Here is a 16558-nt window from a genome sequence, read left to right as displayed (position 1 = left end):
TTCCAGATCCCCGGTGCCCTGCTCTACCTCGTCGGTCTCGTCGTCACTCTCGAAGTCTCCCTTGTCTGGGCCCCTCCCGTATAACCTCGAAGAACCTTTGTTGCAACACGGGCTGGAGAGTAGAAAGCGCCTCCTCAGAGGAGATGCCCGTGCCCTGTAGGACTACCATGCCCCCCCCCTCTTTGCAACCAGGGGAGACAGTTTCGGGGAGATGATGGGCATCGCCTTCTCCGGTGTCTTCTCTATGGGCTGAAAAGACGAATCCCTCCTGGCAGGCAGGGAAACTCTCGCATTGGGGGTCGCACCCTGTGAATCCGCATCTTCAGCCTTCGATAGGGACACCACCACTCCTTCGATGGAAGGCTTCGCTGGGTGAACCTGGGCCTTCACGACCATGGTCGAGCCTGAGGCCTTCTCCTTGGGGGGAGGGTCAGCGCCCCACTCCCCCTTGGCTTTCTCCGTCTGGTCCGACCGGGGCTTCTCCAGAAGCTTACCCGGGTGGTCCGACTTCCTCTTTGCCGAACCGGAGCGTTGGCTCGTGGTCCAAGGTACCGGAGATGCTGTGCTCGCCCTGGCTGCCGGGGAGCCCGTTGCAACGGCGCTCCCAGTGCTCGCATACTCGCAGTGCTTTGCCTCATGTTGGGCCGTCGCCAGCCATCGCCGGAGCGCCCTCAAAGGTCTTAGAAGACCGCTCAGATTTCTTCTTGTGGCTAGGGGAGGAATGCTGCCGGGATGCACCCGTAGGAGGGGCCCTGGCCAGAGCCACTCGGTGAGACACCGGCGCCGATCCTTGACGGCGCGGGGGACTATCTCCTTGCAAAACGCACAGTCATCCTCCACGTGCATTTGGTCCGAATAGAGGCAGTAGAGGCACAGGGAATGCCCATCGTCCAAGTAGATGTTCCGTAGGCCGCATCCTGGGCAAATCCTGAACAGAGGCGTTGAGTCTTCCTTCTCTTCTGCCATCTCCACGTGGGTAGGCCTTGAAGAAGCTTCTGGAATCCTCCAAGAAGAAACTCGACGAAAAAAATCACCCTTGAGGGGCGCTGAAGAATCCCAAAACGGGTCCCTGTTAATCGGAAGATGGATTGATGGAGCTTGAGGCTCGATTAACTGGAAAAATAGAGTAGAACTCTTAGAAAAAAAGAATAAAAAATAAAAGTTTAAAAAAAAAAAAAAAAAAATCGCAAAACGCAGTAAAAGTTCGAGAGCTATAGCCCAAGGACTCCCAACACTTGAACGTGCGGTAAAAATCTGAGGATGGCTGCCAGAGGCGGGGCTTAGGGAGAGGGCAGTCATTGGCTGGGGGCAGTATGACCCAGAGACCAGTGAATGGTTACTACTAAGAAAGACAGATCAGAAACGAAACTGATACTGATTTTTTTCTATACTGAGGATTCCCAGCCTGACGACGGGGAATATTCATGAGCATGTGAATCCATGCCAGACCCCATGCTGGAGAAGTTATTTTTTATTTGAAGCTGGGGAGTCTCTATGGGTGGTGCTTCTACCCCTTCCTTTGGCACGGCGCTGTCCGCTTCGCTGATATTTGCTTGAGGCAGCTGCCCCCTGTCCTGAGGACCATGATGTATTTCACGTTTCGCACTGATTGTGCAGGGAACGTGGGAAAGATTGTCCCCAAAAGGAGCATCGAGAGCTAACCCCTTGATGCTTATAGGGCTTCTGTGTTATCTGGCTTAGGGACTTCAAGGTTTCATGTTCCTTTTTTGCAGTCTCTAAAGCCTCATCCACCGCCTTTCCAAACAGGTTAGATTCTTCTACCGGCTTGTTAATGAGGGATGCCCGAGTTTCCGGTTTAAATCCTGAATTCTTTAACCATGCGTGCCGTTTCAACAAGGTACCTTGGGCTAGTGTTCGTCGGGCTGCCTCTGCAGCATCCTTGGTGTTTATTAGAATGTTTTGATTAACCTGCCTCCCCTCAGACACAACCGCCAGCATGCGTGATCGTGTTGGCTCTGGGACTTCCTGCAGGCCCTCCTGGAGCAAATTCCACTGGACGTCGTGTAACTAGCCAGCAATGTGGTGTTGTTAGCTATCCTGGTGGAGTAGGCTGCTGCTGTTGTAATACGCATCCCCAGGGCATACAACTTCTTTCAATCCTTGTCCGGTGGTGCCTCAGCCGTAGACAAGGATACTCCTGCTCTCTTCCTAGTTGTTGAACAAGAGAAAGTTATACGGGTGCACACCCATGTCTAATAAAAATTAGATGAAAATGACTAAGTTCGTGAGGTGCAGAGGAGAGTAACACTGGCAATGGCTTTCTTTGCGATGGAGTCAACAAAGAGGGGGCTATGCACCGTTTGATGGAGTTTAACAGAGGTATCGCCTGACTTGAGGGTGGCTTTTCTTTCAAGATATCCTCTACAAAGTCGGTGTCTTGTGTGGCAATCTGAAAGTATTCAGCTGATTTCCTAAGGATAGCATTGAGCATTGAATGCCATCTGGTCATCGATGGGAGAAGCTCGTCTTATAGGAGGTTAAGCGGGGGCATCTAAGCACAGTGTGTCTGGATCCAGCGTAGTGGACGGTGACACCCATGGTGCCTCACCCACTGGCTTCTCATCACCCCAATCTGGGGACTGGTCTATAGACTCATCAAAGGGATCCTCACCCTGATCATAAGGGTCCTTAGAGGTCTCCTCTGGTTCTGTTAGATCAAACACCTCTTCATGAGGAGTGTGGCTGGAGGTCCTTTGAAGTTTAGTCATAGTAGTATAGTAGTCTTCCTCTCTTGGCCTTTTAGGGGTGATATATTTTTCTGAAAAGTCCACAAATGTTGACAGTTTATTCATGTGCCCCTCAATCCTGTCCCTGGTCCATAAGGATAACCCAGTGGGGTCTGGAGGGGGAAAAGGGCTCTTGTTGAGGACTTGTGTCCTTAGGCCGTCGAGCCTTGTCTGACAGAGTCTTAGACAGGGGTTGGGAACCCTCAGAATATTCTTGACCTTCTCGACGAGATGGGTCTTTCGACGTGTCCTTAGGCCTATTTGTCACCGAGATGAGGTTCGCGGGACCTTCGCGGATATCCGGCGTGTCTGGGAGAGATTTCGACGGGCCCAGCGGCTTTGTCGTAGTCTTCGGCATCGCCAAAACCTTATGCGCCGACGCGCTCTTATGAGGCACCTCGGCAATCTTATGAAGTTTGGTGCCGACGCCCTCCTGACTTGAGTGCCCGGATGCATGCCGCCTAGACGGTTGCGGGGAGGGCGGCCGAACCTGTGGATCGGTGGGTTCCGTCAAAATTATCGGCATACCCGTTGGCATCTTTGACAGTCCCGACGAGTCTGTCAAGGAGGCTTGGGGGGTTGTGTGCTTTCCTTTATGTGGTGTGTGTGGTTCCATGTCGCCGGAGTATACACTCCCCATAGCAGAACCGGTGGCCTGCCTGCTGGGGCCGGGGATGGACGCCTCGGAGCGTGGCTGCTCCGTAGATACGTCAATGGCCTCCGGGTCAGAGCCACGGCTGTCGCTAACTTCCTCGTCACTCGAGGCGGCGGCAGGGGAGCTACTCTCAGCCTGCTGCATGGCATAGGCCGCCCACCGTTTCACTCTCCGTACTTTTATCGTCTTAGGACGTAAAAGCTTGTAAGATCAACAGGACTGCTCATTATGATGTTGAGGTAGACACTTATTACACCTCTGGTTTCTGTCCTTCCATGGGTACTTGCCGTTGCAAGAAGGGCAACATTTAAAAGGAGGCCTGTCCATAGCTCAGGTTAATAGCGACAGCAAAACCAGAAGGGAAAAGAGAGGGGGGAAGGAAATACATTCTTGAAAACAAACAGAGCCCTGGACCCCACTCTCCCTACTATGTAGGCCTGGCTGGAGGGCCAAGGCCACGTGGTCGACATAGTCAACCGGAGCGGAGCACCAGCTGCCGAAGTCTGTAGTTGTCTTCCGCGGTCTTTGGCATAGGTTGAACTAGTCATCGGTTGAAGGGTGACAAATGTTAAAACGACCAGAGGTCGTGAACAAAAGTATATATTAGCAATTTTTCTATCTCTGGATAAGGCGACCAGCTAGCTGGGTGGAAAAAAAACAATCTGAGGGACCTCGATGCGTGAAGGATTTTGAGTACACTACACGTCACGTTAGGGATAGTGTTACAGGTAAACCCATGTCGACGCCCCCTTTCGATTCTCCAAAGACAAGATGCAATACTCCGAGATTACCACTAGATGTCAGACTATATGCACAGCATGCGATTCCAAGTAGATTCACAAGCATCAGAAATAAGGATACAAAATATTCTAACTGCTCTTCACTGTAAGGGGAGATGTGCAATTGTAACGATACAAAAATGTACAAATGGAGACTGTCTCTCAGTACTGATAGTCTTACAGCCTAATACGTTTTCCCATAAGAAGGAGCAAACGGGCAATGGAAGTAAAGCAGAAAGCTTTCTTTTCATCCAAAAAGTCAGGACATGGTTGAAAACAAAGCAAAACGAAGGTTTCTCAGACGTGTATTGGAGGAAAGCAGCAAAAAGAAATTCTCAACACTCTCTCCAGGATGTGTAACTGAATGGACCAGAAAATGTATCGATGGTGGATTAGATCCACATGTGCCTAGTCTGAGGAAAGGGGAGGAGTTTACAGTGTTAGGAAAGGTTTGCTTTTATTGCTTTCCTACTGTAGAAATCTATGAGCCCTCCCCTCCACCCCCCCTACTTACGGTCCTTACTTAGCTAATCTATTCAGGTGCGCATGTCAGTCCCTATGGCCATCAGCACCGGGTAACTATCCCCCACTATACAATTCCTAGTTTAAAGGGCCAATAGACTGTTGTACATTTTAATACTTAGCTGTTTTTGCCGAATTCTTGCTGTTACTCTGTGTGGACTCATAGTAGCCCTAGATCACTCATGTTCTTCTTGAGGAAGTCTTGCCGCTCTGCTACCTTAACTTGATTGGGTTCGGTTAACCTCTCCGAGTCTTCACAGTTCACCGTAATAGGGTGGCCCCTCCAAAATTCTCCCCTCAGAGTTGATCTTTGAAATCCATCTTAACACAGGCCATCAGCATTGCTAGGTTGGGGGCCTGACCTAGGCTCAGTAGTAAAGGCAAGGCCTTGAAGGCTTATGGACCACCGGAGCAAATTAAGATTCCCACTCTTCAGGTTAATCAACCATTATAAGCATTTATGGTCAGTTTGAATGTGAAGATAGTCCTAAAAAGGTAAAGTGTCAGCTTTCGTAGTGCCCACACAATGGCAAAACGATCCATGCTGGCACACCTCAACTCTGTCTTTCAGCTGATGACAGATGAAACTCAGGGGGCTCCATGCATTTTTCATCTAGTTGAGAGGACCGCACCTAATCCAGTATCTGAGGCATCAGTTGAACAATAAACGGTCTTAGATAGTCAGATGCTCTGAGAAGAGGCGCTTGGCTCAGTGAAGCCTTTAAACCCTTGAACGGCCTTCCCACTCCTCTGACTAAGGGTCCCTTTGAGTTATTTATTTAAAGAGTTTATTTGAAGTATTTACTGTTTATTTATAATGCACACTATACAGTCAGAATTGTGTTTCAAGGCACATCAACTAAAACGTTCTTAAAATCTTGAAACATTAGGAACGTGCAAGTGCTAAAGCAAGAGAGCAGAGGAGGGGGTAGGAGGGGAGATGAAGGAAGGGTAGAGGGAGGAAGAACAAACAAAAAAACATTCTGACTAGGCCGTGAGATGATTTAGAATGTGCAAGTGCTGAACATGAAAGGAGGGGAGGGAGTGGAAAGAAGGTACAAGAGGGAAAGAGGAGGGAGGCAAAACACAAACAACAAAAACAGATGTGAAGGAACAAGTAGGAACCCAGAATGCAATTGTGACAGTCCGATAAGCTTCAATGCAGACTGGAAAAGCCGCGCCTCCAGGACAGAGGGGTTACATCAGTCATGCAGACAAACAATTAAGACGCAGGTCAGTGATTGTAGGCTGGGAAAATCCTTGACTCAGGCAAGATGGGAAACAAACAGGAAGCATACAATAACAGTGAAAGAGCAAACAAGGGGAACAAAGGATAGTACAGAGGAAGAAAGGGGGGGACAAGAGGGATCAGTGAGCACAAATAGACAAAGTAGAATAAGGGAGAAAATAGAAAACTCCAGAGATTGTAAGGAAGCAGGAGCTCCGGGCATAACACGTTTTGTGCATAAAATGATAAGGTAACACCCGCATGCACAGGGGTTGAACTAAGAATGAAGGCACAAGGCAGGTTAAAACAATACACTGGTTGAACATGAGGGAAGGCAGCAGCAGGAACTGAAATTGTCAATTATGCATGGGTTGATTCTGTAAGGATCGATAGCAGGATAGGAGCGTGCAAGAAGGTGTTCGTTGAAGCAGTCCACATGGGGATGAGGAGCAAGGGAATGCAGGTGGCAGACAGCAGGGAATTAAACCCAAGTTGAGAATAGTCAGAGGCAGCTACGGTGCCATAGTCTGCCCTAAGATTCCTGTACCGCCCATTGAGGCCCAAAAATGCTTTTAGCTGGGTTTGGGTTGTAGGGGTCTGCCAGTTTTGTACAACGTGTACTTTAATGGGTGGAAGCTGAATTGTGTCCCCACCAACCTCCTGCCCAAGGTAGGCCACTGAACCCTGGCAACACCCCTTAGGTGCATCACATCCTCTTCCCATATGAGGTTGAAAGCGTTTACATCATCTAGATGTGCCACGAGTAATTCATCAAGCCCATTAGGTACATTGTTAGGACCTGATTTTTGGTGGTAAGTAAAGTTCCCTGCTTCACGTCTTCACTTTTGCTCATTTTTATGGGAAAACCAATCAGTCCTTAAGATTATCAGTACTGGGAAACTAGCATATCTCTTCTATTTTTAAAGCTGCACAATCACCATAAAGTGAAGTGCAGTAAGACATGCATTACTTACCCTAAAAGCATTTCTGATGATCGTATCTGCTTAGATTCACATGCTGTGCATATGGTCCGACATCCAATGGTAACCGCGGAGTATTGCATCTTGTCTTTCGGGGGACCGAAAGGGGACATCCGCATAGGCGTGTCTGAAACACTATCCCTATCGTGATGTGTGTAGTACCCAAAATCCCTCACACGCCAAGGTCCCTCCGATTGTATTTTTTCTGCCATGAGGGAGGCCAAGGCTATAGTGAGTGAGTACATGAAGAGAGAAAGTAGTAAGAAGTCTATGTTCCTTAGACCCCGAGTGGGGAGGCAGGGAGGGCGCATGTGAATCTAAGCAGATACAATCATCAGAAATGCTTTTACGGTAAGTAATGCATGTCTTCTGATGCTTGTTAATCTGCTTAGAATCACATGCTGTGCATAGACTAGCGAGCAGTACCCGGAGTTGGAGGTGGGCTGTGAGAAGGAACAGTAGAAAAAAGATGTCTTAGTACTGCTTGTCCCATCTGAGGATCAGACCTAGAATGAGTGTCTAGGCAATAGTGTTTTGTAAAGGTGTGTACAGAACTCCAGGTTGCCGCTTTGCAAATGGACTCTAGGGGAACATTTGCAATGAATGCTATGGATGCCCCAGTGCCTCGAGTAGAATGTGCTCTAGGCTTGAAGGACAGTTCTCTCTATGCAAGAGTGTAACATAGTGTGATGCATTTGACAATCCACCTTGATATTGTTGATTCAGAGACAGGGTCCCTTTCTCTACCAGCTGCCACTGAAACAAAAAATTGTTTAGCTTTCCTCAGTGGTTTAGCTCTATCCATGTAGAACATGACTGCCCTGCGCACATCTAGTGTGTGAAGGCTTCTTTCGGCCATGTTAGTAGGTCACTGGAAGAACGTGGGTAGTTCGATTGACTGGTTCACATTAATTTCGGCGCAAATGTGGGATGTGTGCGCAGAACTACCTTATCTTTGTGGACTGTAACGAAGGGGTCCAAAACCGAGAGGGCCTGTGGTTCGCTAACTCTTCTGATGGAAGTGATAGCTACTAGAAAGGCTGTCTTGTAAGTCAGGTTTTTCAGACTAGCTTTATGCATAGGCTCAAAAGGGGGTCCCATGAGCCTAGTTAAAACCACATTTAGATCCCACCCAGGGGCTGGGTGAGTGATGGGGGGATATATTCTTTTAACCCCTTCCATAAAGGCTTTAATCACAGGTATTTTCCACCACAACACCTTCTGCTGTGACGTGGTGTAGGCTGACAACGCCGCTAGATGAACCTTTAAGGAATTGAAGACTAACCCAGAGTCCAACAGATGGGTTAGATATAACACAATGTGTGAAGGCGAGCAATCGGTGGGATTGACACCTTTGGAACTGCACCAGATGACAAAACATTTCCATTTGCTGGCATAGCAATAACGTGTGTTAGGCTTTCTTGCCTCCCTCAGTATGTCCATGCATCTTTGAGGGCGTTGCAGATGCCCAAACTCTAAGACCTCAGGAGCCAGGCTGCTAAGTTCAGAGTTTGTGGGCATGGGTGCAGAGTCTACCCCCTGTCCTGAGACAACATGTTGTACGGGCAGGGCAGCTTGACTGGTGGGGAGAGGGACATTTCTATCAGGTGCGCGAACCAAGGTTGACGGGCCCACACGGGAGGCACCAGAATCCAAGTTATCCAGTGACCGTTCCCCTTGGATCAGTTCTGGGGGTACCTGGAGGCGTAATCTTGGCATTGGGCGTTCTCCTGAGTAGCGAACAGGTCGATCTCTGGAAACCCCTACTCTGCGAAGACGTTGGATACAATGTCTTTGTGCAGTCGCCATTTATACTCTTCTGGCAGAGGAAAATCTCTGCTGAGTACGTCTGCCAGTAGATTGAGTTCCCCTGCAACGTTGGGATATCAGGAACATCTTGTGTTTGAGAGCTCATATCCAGATGTTTTGGGACAGCTTGGATAGCCCTGGAGAGTGAGTGCCCCCCTGTTTGTTCAGGTAATACATTGCTGTTGTGCTGTCGGTTAGGACCAGCACTGTCTTCCCTTGCAGTTGCTCCTGAAAGGCTTTCAATGCTTTGAACACGGCTAGTAGCTCCAGTAAGTTTATATGGTTGGACGCTACCCGAGGGGACCACACACTGTGCGCTTTCTGTTGAAGCAGGTGCGCCCCCCACCCCGTGAGAGATGCGTATGTCGTGAGAGTGGCTTCCACTGCAGGGGTGGTGAAGGTTTTCCCCTTCAAGAGGTTCTCCCTCGACCACCACTGCAGAGAGAGAGAGAGAGGGCTGGCGAGACAACTAACAGATCTTCCCATTGTCCACTGGCCTGACACCACTGGCTGTTGAGCCACTCTTGCATGGGACGCATGCGCAGCCGCGCATGGGAACCAAGTATATACATGACGCCATCATCCCTAGCAAACGCATAGCTTTGCGTACCGTCACCTCTCGACTGGCTACATGCTGAGGAACCTGAGAGAGCATGTTCTGAACCCTCTAGCTGGAAAGGAAGACTAGACCGTCTTCCGTACGAATTAGAGCCCCCAGGAACTGTTTTACTTGGCTGGGGACTAAGCTGGATTTCTTTTCGTTGATAGAAAATCCCAGGCTGAACAGTAGGTCTACTGTTTTTTGGGTGTTCGAAAAACAAACGTCGAAGGAGACCCCGTGATGAGCCAACCGTCGAGGTAAGGGTAAACTGGAACTGAAAGTCTGCGCAGGTGTGCCGCTGCCACTGCCAGGACATGGTAAACACCCTTAGCGCCGAGGCTATGCCAAAGGGGAGTACCTTGAACTGGTAGTGTTTGTCCTGAATCACGAACCTTAGGAATTTTCTGTGCGCTGGCAGCATTGAAATAAGAAAGTATGCATCTTTCATATCCAATGTTGTCATGAAATCCCCCTGTTTTAGCAATGGGATCACCTCTTGCAGTGTTACCATGCGAAACCTCTGGGGCTTTATGAACTTGTTCGCTGGGCGCAGGTCTAGAAGAGAACGCATGGTGAGATCCTTTTTGGGTACAAGGAAGTAAACTGAATAGATACCCTCGTTTACCTGAAGAATCGGGACGGCTTCTATGGCGTCCTTTCCCAGCAGCGCTTCCACCTCTTGGATCAGGATCTGCAGATGTTCCGGTGAAAGGCGTCGATGTTTCGGCGGTCTGAACTGTGGTGGTCGGGCGAATTCCACGCAGTAACCATGGGCGACCGTCTTTAGGACCCACTGGTCTGAAGTTATCCCCTCCCATGCCTTGAGGAAAGATGTTAATCGCCCCCCGACCGCGGAGACATGGGAGGGGACCTGAACTTGGTGGTCATTTCTGACCCAAAGTTGACGCTCCTCTGGAATTGGAGCCTCTGCCTCTATTTTTTCCGCGCTTCTGACCCCTCTGGGGTTAGTAAGTGGGGCTTGCAGCAGGTTGACTTGAGTTGAAGAAGCCTGTGCCGAAATTGTTTTGAGCGGCGCAGGCTTGTCCTGGAAAGGACCGCCGAGAATTACTGCCCCTCTGTGAAGAGGGTTTTTGGGAAATTTGGTGCAGCGACTTAATAGTCTCGTGCTCCTTCTTGGCTGTCTCCAATGCATCGTCTACCGCCCTCCCGAAGAGGTTGGCCTCTTCGATGGGTTTGTTGATAATGGATGCCTGGGTCTCAGGCCTGAAGCCCGACGTGCGCAGCCACGCGTGCCTCTTTAGGAGAGTACCCTGTGCGAGAGACCTGCCTGCGGTGTCCAGGGTATTCTTTACAACATTCTGATTGGCAAGTTTGCCCTCCGAGACAATGGCGAGAAGCTTGGCTCTGGTTGGTTCCGGAACCTCCTGAAGGCCTTCCTGGAGTAGGTTCCATTGGGCGTCGACATAGCTTGCCATTAACGTCGTGTTATTGGCAATCCGGATGGTATAGGCCGCCGCTGACGTAACCCTTTTGCCTAAGGCATACAACCTTTTGGACTCCTTGTCCAGGGGTGACTCTCCCATGGCAAGGGGAACCCCTGCTCTCTTGCGAGTGTTGGTCACCACCAGCGAGTCTGGGATTGCGTGTCATTTGATATAAAGCGGGTCGGTGGGGGAGGGCCAGAAAAGTTTTTCGACCCTTGGGTTCACAGCCCTAGTCTGAGCTGGTGTGAGTAAGGAAGGGGCCAGCTGTCTCTTTACAGAGCTCAAGAGAGGGATAGACTGGCTTGCCAGAGGTTTTTCATTAACAATGTCCTCCACAAAATCTTGTTCGGGCAAGGCTTCAAGCGTGGCAATTTTAAAGAATTCCGCTGCTTTTTTCAACATGTTGTTGAAAGCCATTTGATCATCCACTGGGGAAGCTTGTCGAATCGGGGTGGATGTGGGAGAGTCGAGGCAAACGATATCAGAGTTGTGATCGTCCTGCTGGGTGTCCTCCCAGTTGTCCGTTGCCCCTTGATCTTCCCCATAGTTGTCCAGAAAAGAAGACTCCTCTTCTTCTGTATAGATGCCTCTATATGTGTCCATCTGGACATCTTCTTGATAGTCAACTTGGTGTTGGACATTTAGGTGTTGGGCATCTTGTGTTTGAGGGTTAGGATCTACCCGAGCTTTTTTCGGCGGAGGTTGATCAGAAATATTCCAAGCATGTGAATCTATGAGAGATCCAATGCTGTAGAAGCAAAAACAACCTGGTAGAAAAATGCTACTCTTTAAAGAAAATGAAGGATCGCGTCTCCCAGGGCCTTACACCCTGAGCCAACTATCATCTCCCTGAGCCAACTATCATCTAAATGGTCCAAATTAAGAACAGCCATTCTTCACAGGAGTGGGATCTGACAATCCCAAAGTGGAATAGGCAAAGGTGATGGCTCCAGGAGAACGGAGAAACCTCCACACAGCAGACCCTGGAGAGGTGGATGGCACCCTAGCAAAAATGGCCCAGGCAGGAGGACAACATTTGTGTTGACCAAAAAAAGGCCCAGACCGGTAGATGGTGTTGGGCGGTAGCTTACAAAACATAGGCAGCTGTCCCTGGCAAGTACACGGCCCAGAAAACTGTCCCAGGGTGGAAGGCCTGGTCCTTGTAGAAGGAGACCAGCAGCAGAATGACAACGACCTGGGAAGGATGCTCAGCATTTGAAAATGCAAACCGGAGCATGGTCAAGACACTTGCACCCACACATGCCCCCCACACACCCACGTATCTCACACACACACACACACACACACACACACACACACACACACACACACACACACACACACACACACACACACACACACACACACACACACACACACACACACACACACACACACACACACACACACACACACACACACACACACACACACACACACACACACACACACACACACACACACACACACACACACACACACACACACACACACACACACACACACACACACACACACACACACACACACACACACACACACACACACACACACACACACACACACACACACACACACACACACACACACCAGCAGCTTTCTCCAGTAAGTGCACAACCTTGTATGGGATTTCCTGGCAAGTCAGGCAGAACATATAGCCGAAGAACAAGTGAAAATCTTGTGGCATGGCCATTTTAGGGCACTAGCCACGTTCAGTAGCCGTATGTGGTAAACGTGAATATGCACACTAAAAAAACAACAAAATGGTAAAAATACGTTTGCTGCTACCAGTTTGTGTTTAGGCAAGCACATATAATAGTAAACAAAATCATAAGTGTGAAAGACTAGGAAGATCCAAAAGTTTCTGCACTGCACTGCATTTTAAGATACGCAGCCTCATCACGAGTTTGGTGGTAACCCTCAAATACGTCGGTAACGCTATTTCCGTTGCATTTAAGGGTCTGCCAAATCACTGGTTTGGTGGCATTTATCCCCAGCTCTGAGCTGGGGGTAAATCCGCCGGGAATTTGCTGATTGGGCGCAACGGGGAATTACCGAATGGGCCCAATGGGGAATTACCATTCCACCAAACCCGTTGTCCGGCGCCAATAGCGCCGGTGGGTTTGGCGGTAACGCTATTAGCGCCGGCGGTTATACTGCTGTGATACCGGCCAACTTGTGATGAGGCCCACGGTGTGCACTGTTAAAAGGTTTCCAGTGTACAACTCATACCCTTATACCTACAGCTGTTCAGATACACTGTTGTCCCAAATCCTGGCCTTATATCCAGAAGCAATTCCTGACATGTTTTGTTCCTATTAGGGCTCATTCAAGGAGTATGGCACACAGTACCAATGAAAATAAACTGGAAAGCACAGAATGATCCAAATTATACAAAACCTTCAAAGGAACTCCAGTTAGGTCCCTATTTCAGATGGGGAGAACGTATAAAGAAAATTGCGTACTGCAGTTAATATTTACATTTTGAGCCGAATAAAATGAGCATTGTCACTGAAGGCAATAAGGCAGAACATTGAAATACTTCATATATTTTTGTGGGGGCTGCTGGACTGCTGCTGGACACCTATTTTGTGCTTTGCGTTTCCAGAATCCGGGAAGTATTGCTTGTTTCCATGAAGCATCTCAAGGTAGCAGTAGCAGTAGAATCACATTAACATGAAGCATGTTTTGAGAAATGTGTAAAGGTCAAGATTTAAGTGAGTGGAACCGAATATGCATTATCGAATAAGCAGAAATAGCAAGTAGGGCCGGTGCCAAACACATCTGTACCTGGATAAAAAAGGTGCACTTTAAATTAAGGTTTCCAAGAAAAAGCTTCATTATAGACCTTCACACTAAGATACCGTGGCATGGAATCCAGAAATTAGTGGATCAAATATATAGGTGTGTGAAACATGATGTGTGGCAAGTGTGCATTGGTAAATTAAGGGTGCAGTATAAACGGGCTTCATACATTCAGTTCCTTCATTTAAATCATCTGTGCACAAGAGCAACAACGCTTCTTTAGTCCGTAGAAATTGAATGCCCTCGTCTTGTACAACTCAATATTTTGGCAGAATTGTTTTAACTTTTGCAGGATAGTACAGAAATAAATACATAAAAGTATAGCATTTTGGATGTAAATGCGACATCTCCAAGTATCAGAAAGAATACATAGGGCCTAATTCACAGAAGTGTTTTATAATGGCAAAAACCCATTGGAAAACGCTCTGTGAATTAGCCCTAAAGTATTTCTGCAGTGTATGAAACCTGGCGAGGATCAGATGAGCGAACACCACTTGGAACCAATATTACATTAAAATGGCTCCAGTGCTCAGCATAACATTTCATAAAGAGGTTATCACTAATGGTTTGCGATCTGGGAAGTTTGTGCTGGAGAGGGGGACTAGACAAAGGGTGTCCTTTGTCGCCGCTATCATTTGTGATTGCCATGGAACCATTGGCTGAGGCTATTAGGGAGGCGGACGAGGTGGTGGGGCTTACGAGTTGGGGATTGAAACAAGATTTGGATGATATGCTGTTGGCTCTGGTTGATCTGGAGAGGTCTGTTCCAGCGCTTATGAGGTTGATGGCTAATTTTCAGCTATGCTCAGGATTTAAGATTAACTGGACCAAATCGGAGGTTATGCCATTGACACATCTTGTGGACAGGAGATTTATGGTGGACCTGGGATTTCGGTGGTGTCCTGGTAGGGTGCTGTATTTGGGGGTGTGGTTGTCTCCTGTGATTAGAGATTTGATCTCGGAAAATACTAAATCTGTGTCTAGTGGGTTGAGGGTTGAGCTGGATAGATGGAGTTTGTTGAATCTCTCGCTTTGGGGCAAGGTGAATGCCCTAAAGATGGTCTCGGCCCCAAAAATTAATTATGTTATGAGTATGCTTCCTTTGGTGTTACCATCTTCGTTTTGGAAGGATTTGGACAGGATGCTTCAAGAATTTTTGTGGGATAAGAAGCCACCAAAATTAAAGTTGTGGAAATTGCAACTGCCTTTGAATGAGGGTGGTTTAGGGGGTTCCTAATTTCAGGGCATACCACTTGGCCTTCATGTCGGATTTTTTGGTACCTTTTGTGGATGAACAATGAGATGTATGGGTCGAGGCTGAGACTAGTTTTGTTGGACCACTGACTCCACGTGCGGTCTTGACTTCGGTTTCAAGAAAGAATTGTGGAAAAGATCCGCTGTTTGAGAATTTGAGATGTTCATGGAAAAGTATTTGCGAATGCTTGAAGGTGGACACATTTAGAGACCCTGGTGCATCTTTGTGGCTTAATCCTGCTATTAAGATTAATGGTAATGTGGATTTTTGGGTGGATTGGTTTTTGGGTGGAGTGCGGTGGGTAGCTGATTTGTTTAAAGACAGTGTTTGGATGACGGCAAGGGAATTGCAACGGCGCTTTGACATTGATAATTTCAGGATCTCTGATTATGTGAAGCTAAAAAAGGCGATTGGGGTTGTGGATTTTGAAAGGAGAATTGATCTGAGTTTGTTTACTAGGAAGCCAACTGGGAAGGAAGGTGGACTGGCAAGTCGAGTGTATAAGGAGATTGTGTCGCATTACAGTGGTAATGACTTGTTAAGGGAAGAGTGGGGTAGGAGGTTAGGTTCGGGTATTTCTGAGGATTTGTGGCGCCGGATGTGTGAAAATGTTAAGTTGTGTTCTTTGGGGCTTACGGAGAGGTCGAGACGGATAAAGATACTTAATCGGGTTTTTTGGACGCCGGAGAGAATGGTGGGTAGGGGGATGTCGGAGAGTTCGGATTGTTGGAGGTGTATTCATTCGGAAGGTACGTTGGAGCATATGTTGTGGGACTGTAGGTTGGTAAGGTTGTTCTGGAATGAGGTTGGTCGAGTATGTGGTGAGGTGATTGAGAATTTACCTGCCTTGGACTTCAAAATGATGATTTTGGGGGATGATGAGTCTCTGGAGGAACTTACTTTGAGTCAGAAGAAGTGGTTGTTCCGTGGGGCGATGATTGGTAAGAAGATTGTTTTGCGAAACTGGAAGAATATTTTGACTCTGAATGTTGAGACGTGGATGATTGAGATGGAAGATTTGGCAGCTATGGAAAAGTCACTTTACAGAAGAGAAGGGAAAATGAGTTTATTTGAGAGGATCTGGGGTAAATTTCTTCAGCTATGTTAGACTTGGTGTTGTACTTGTGTATATAGGGGTGTAAAGGGGGTGAATATGAGTTGTTGGAATTTGATTGGGGGTTTATCTTGTAATGTATATAGTTGTTTCGTATACTGTTTTCATGAATTTGGAATAATTGTCTTCTGGAGTATCCTGTGATTTTATGGTTTTGTATATAAAATTTTAAAATAAGTTTAAAAAAAAAACATTTCATAAAGACTGGCAAGTCCTATGCAACCAAAATGATGATTCATCACAGTATCGTATCCAAGCATTACACATCTGCTCAGAGAGTGCACAATGCAGAAGAAAGGTCGAAACGGGGAGGGAACTCCATGCGCGGCTGTAGGAATATATGGTGGTCTCCTACCTCAATCACATCCCGAAGCATAGGTGTCCAGCGGGAAAGCTGATACGTCGTGGATTCAAGGCGAGGCCTTCGCTCAGGCTTGCTGAGAACACTTGTGCTTGACTGGGGAGGGAAGAACAGCCCATTAAACTGGGGCGATTGGCAAGGGAAGTAAGAATGGACAGCAAAGAAGAAATGCAAGCCATAGAGAGGCACACCTACCTGAGGCTACCAAGTCTGAGAGGCAAGGAAGGAAGCAAGAAAGAAAGAAAGGAAAGAGTGTG

The 16558-nt window shown here is 47.9% G+C and overlaps 1 protein-coding gene across 3 annotated transcripts in view; it reads right to left on the bottom strand.

The window, feature by feature from the left end:
* The window catches only part of STXBP2 (syntaxin binding protein 2), a 669892-nt gene that overhangs the window by 191780 nt on the left and 461554 nt on the right, over positions 1–16558 (bottom strand). For all 3 annotated transcript variants that reach the window (XM_069603863.1, XM_069603862.1, XM_069603864.1), the window contains exon 16: positions 16296–16397. In XM_069603863.1, the coding sequence (XP_069459964.1) occupies positions 16296–16397 (102 nt within the window). The remainder of the gene's footprint in view (positions 1–16295; positions 16398–16558) is intronic.

The sequence above is a fragment of the Ambystoma mexicanum genome, chromosome 3q (assembly GCF_040938575.1).
Source record: "Ambystoma mexicanum isolate Mex_15411 chromosome 3q, UKY_AmexF1_1, whole genome shotgun sequence".
NCBI classification, from domain to species: Eukaryota; Metazoa; Chordata; class Amphibia; order Caudata; family Ambystomatidae; genus Ambystoma; species Ambystoma mexicanum.
The sequence above is the reverse complement of the archived record's forward strand: the minus strand, read 5'-3'. Positions and strand labels throughout refer to the sequence as shown.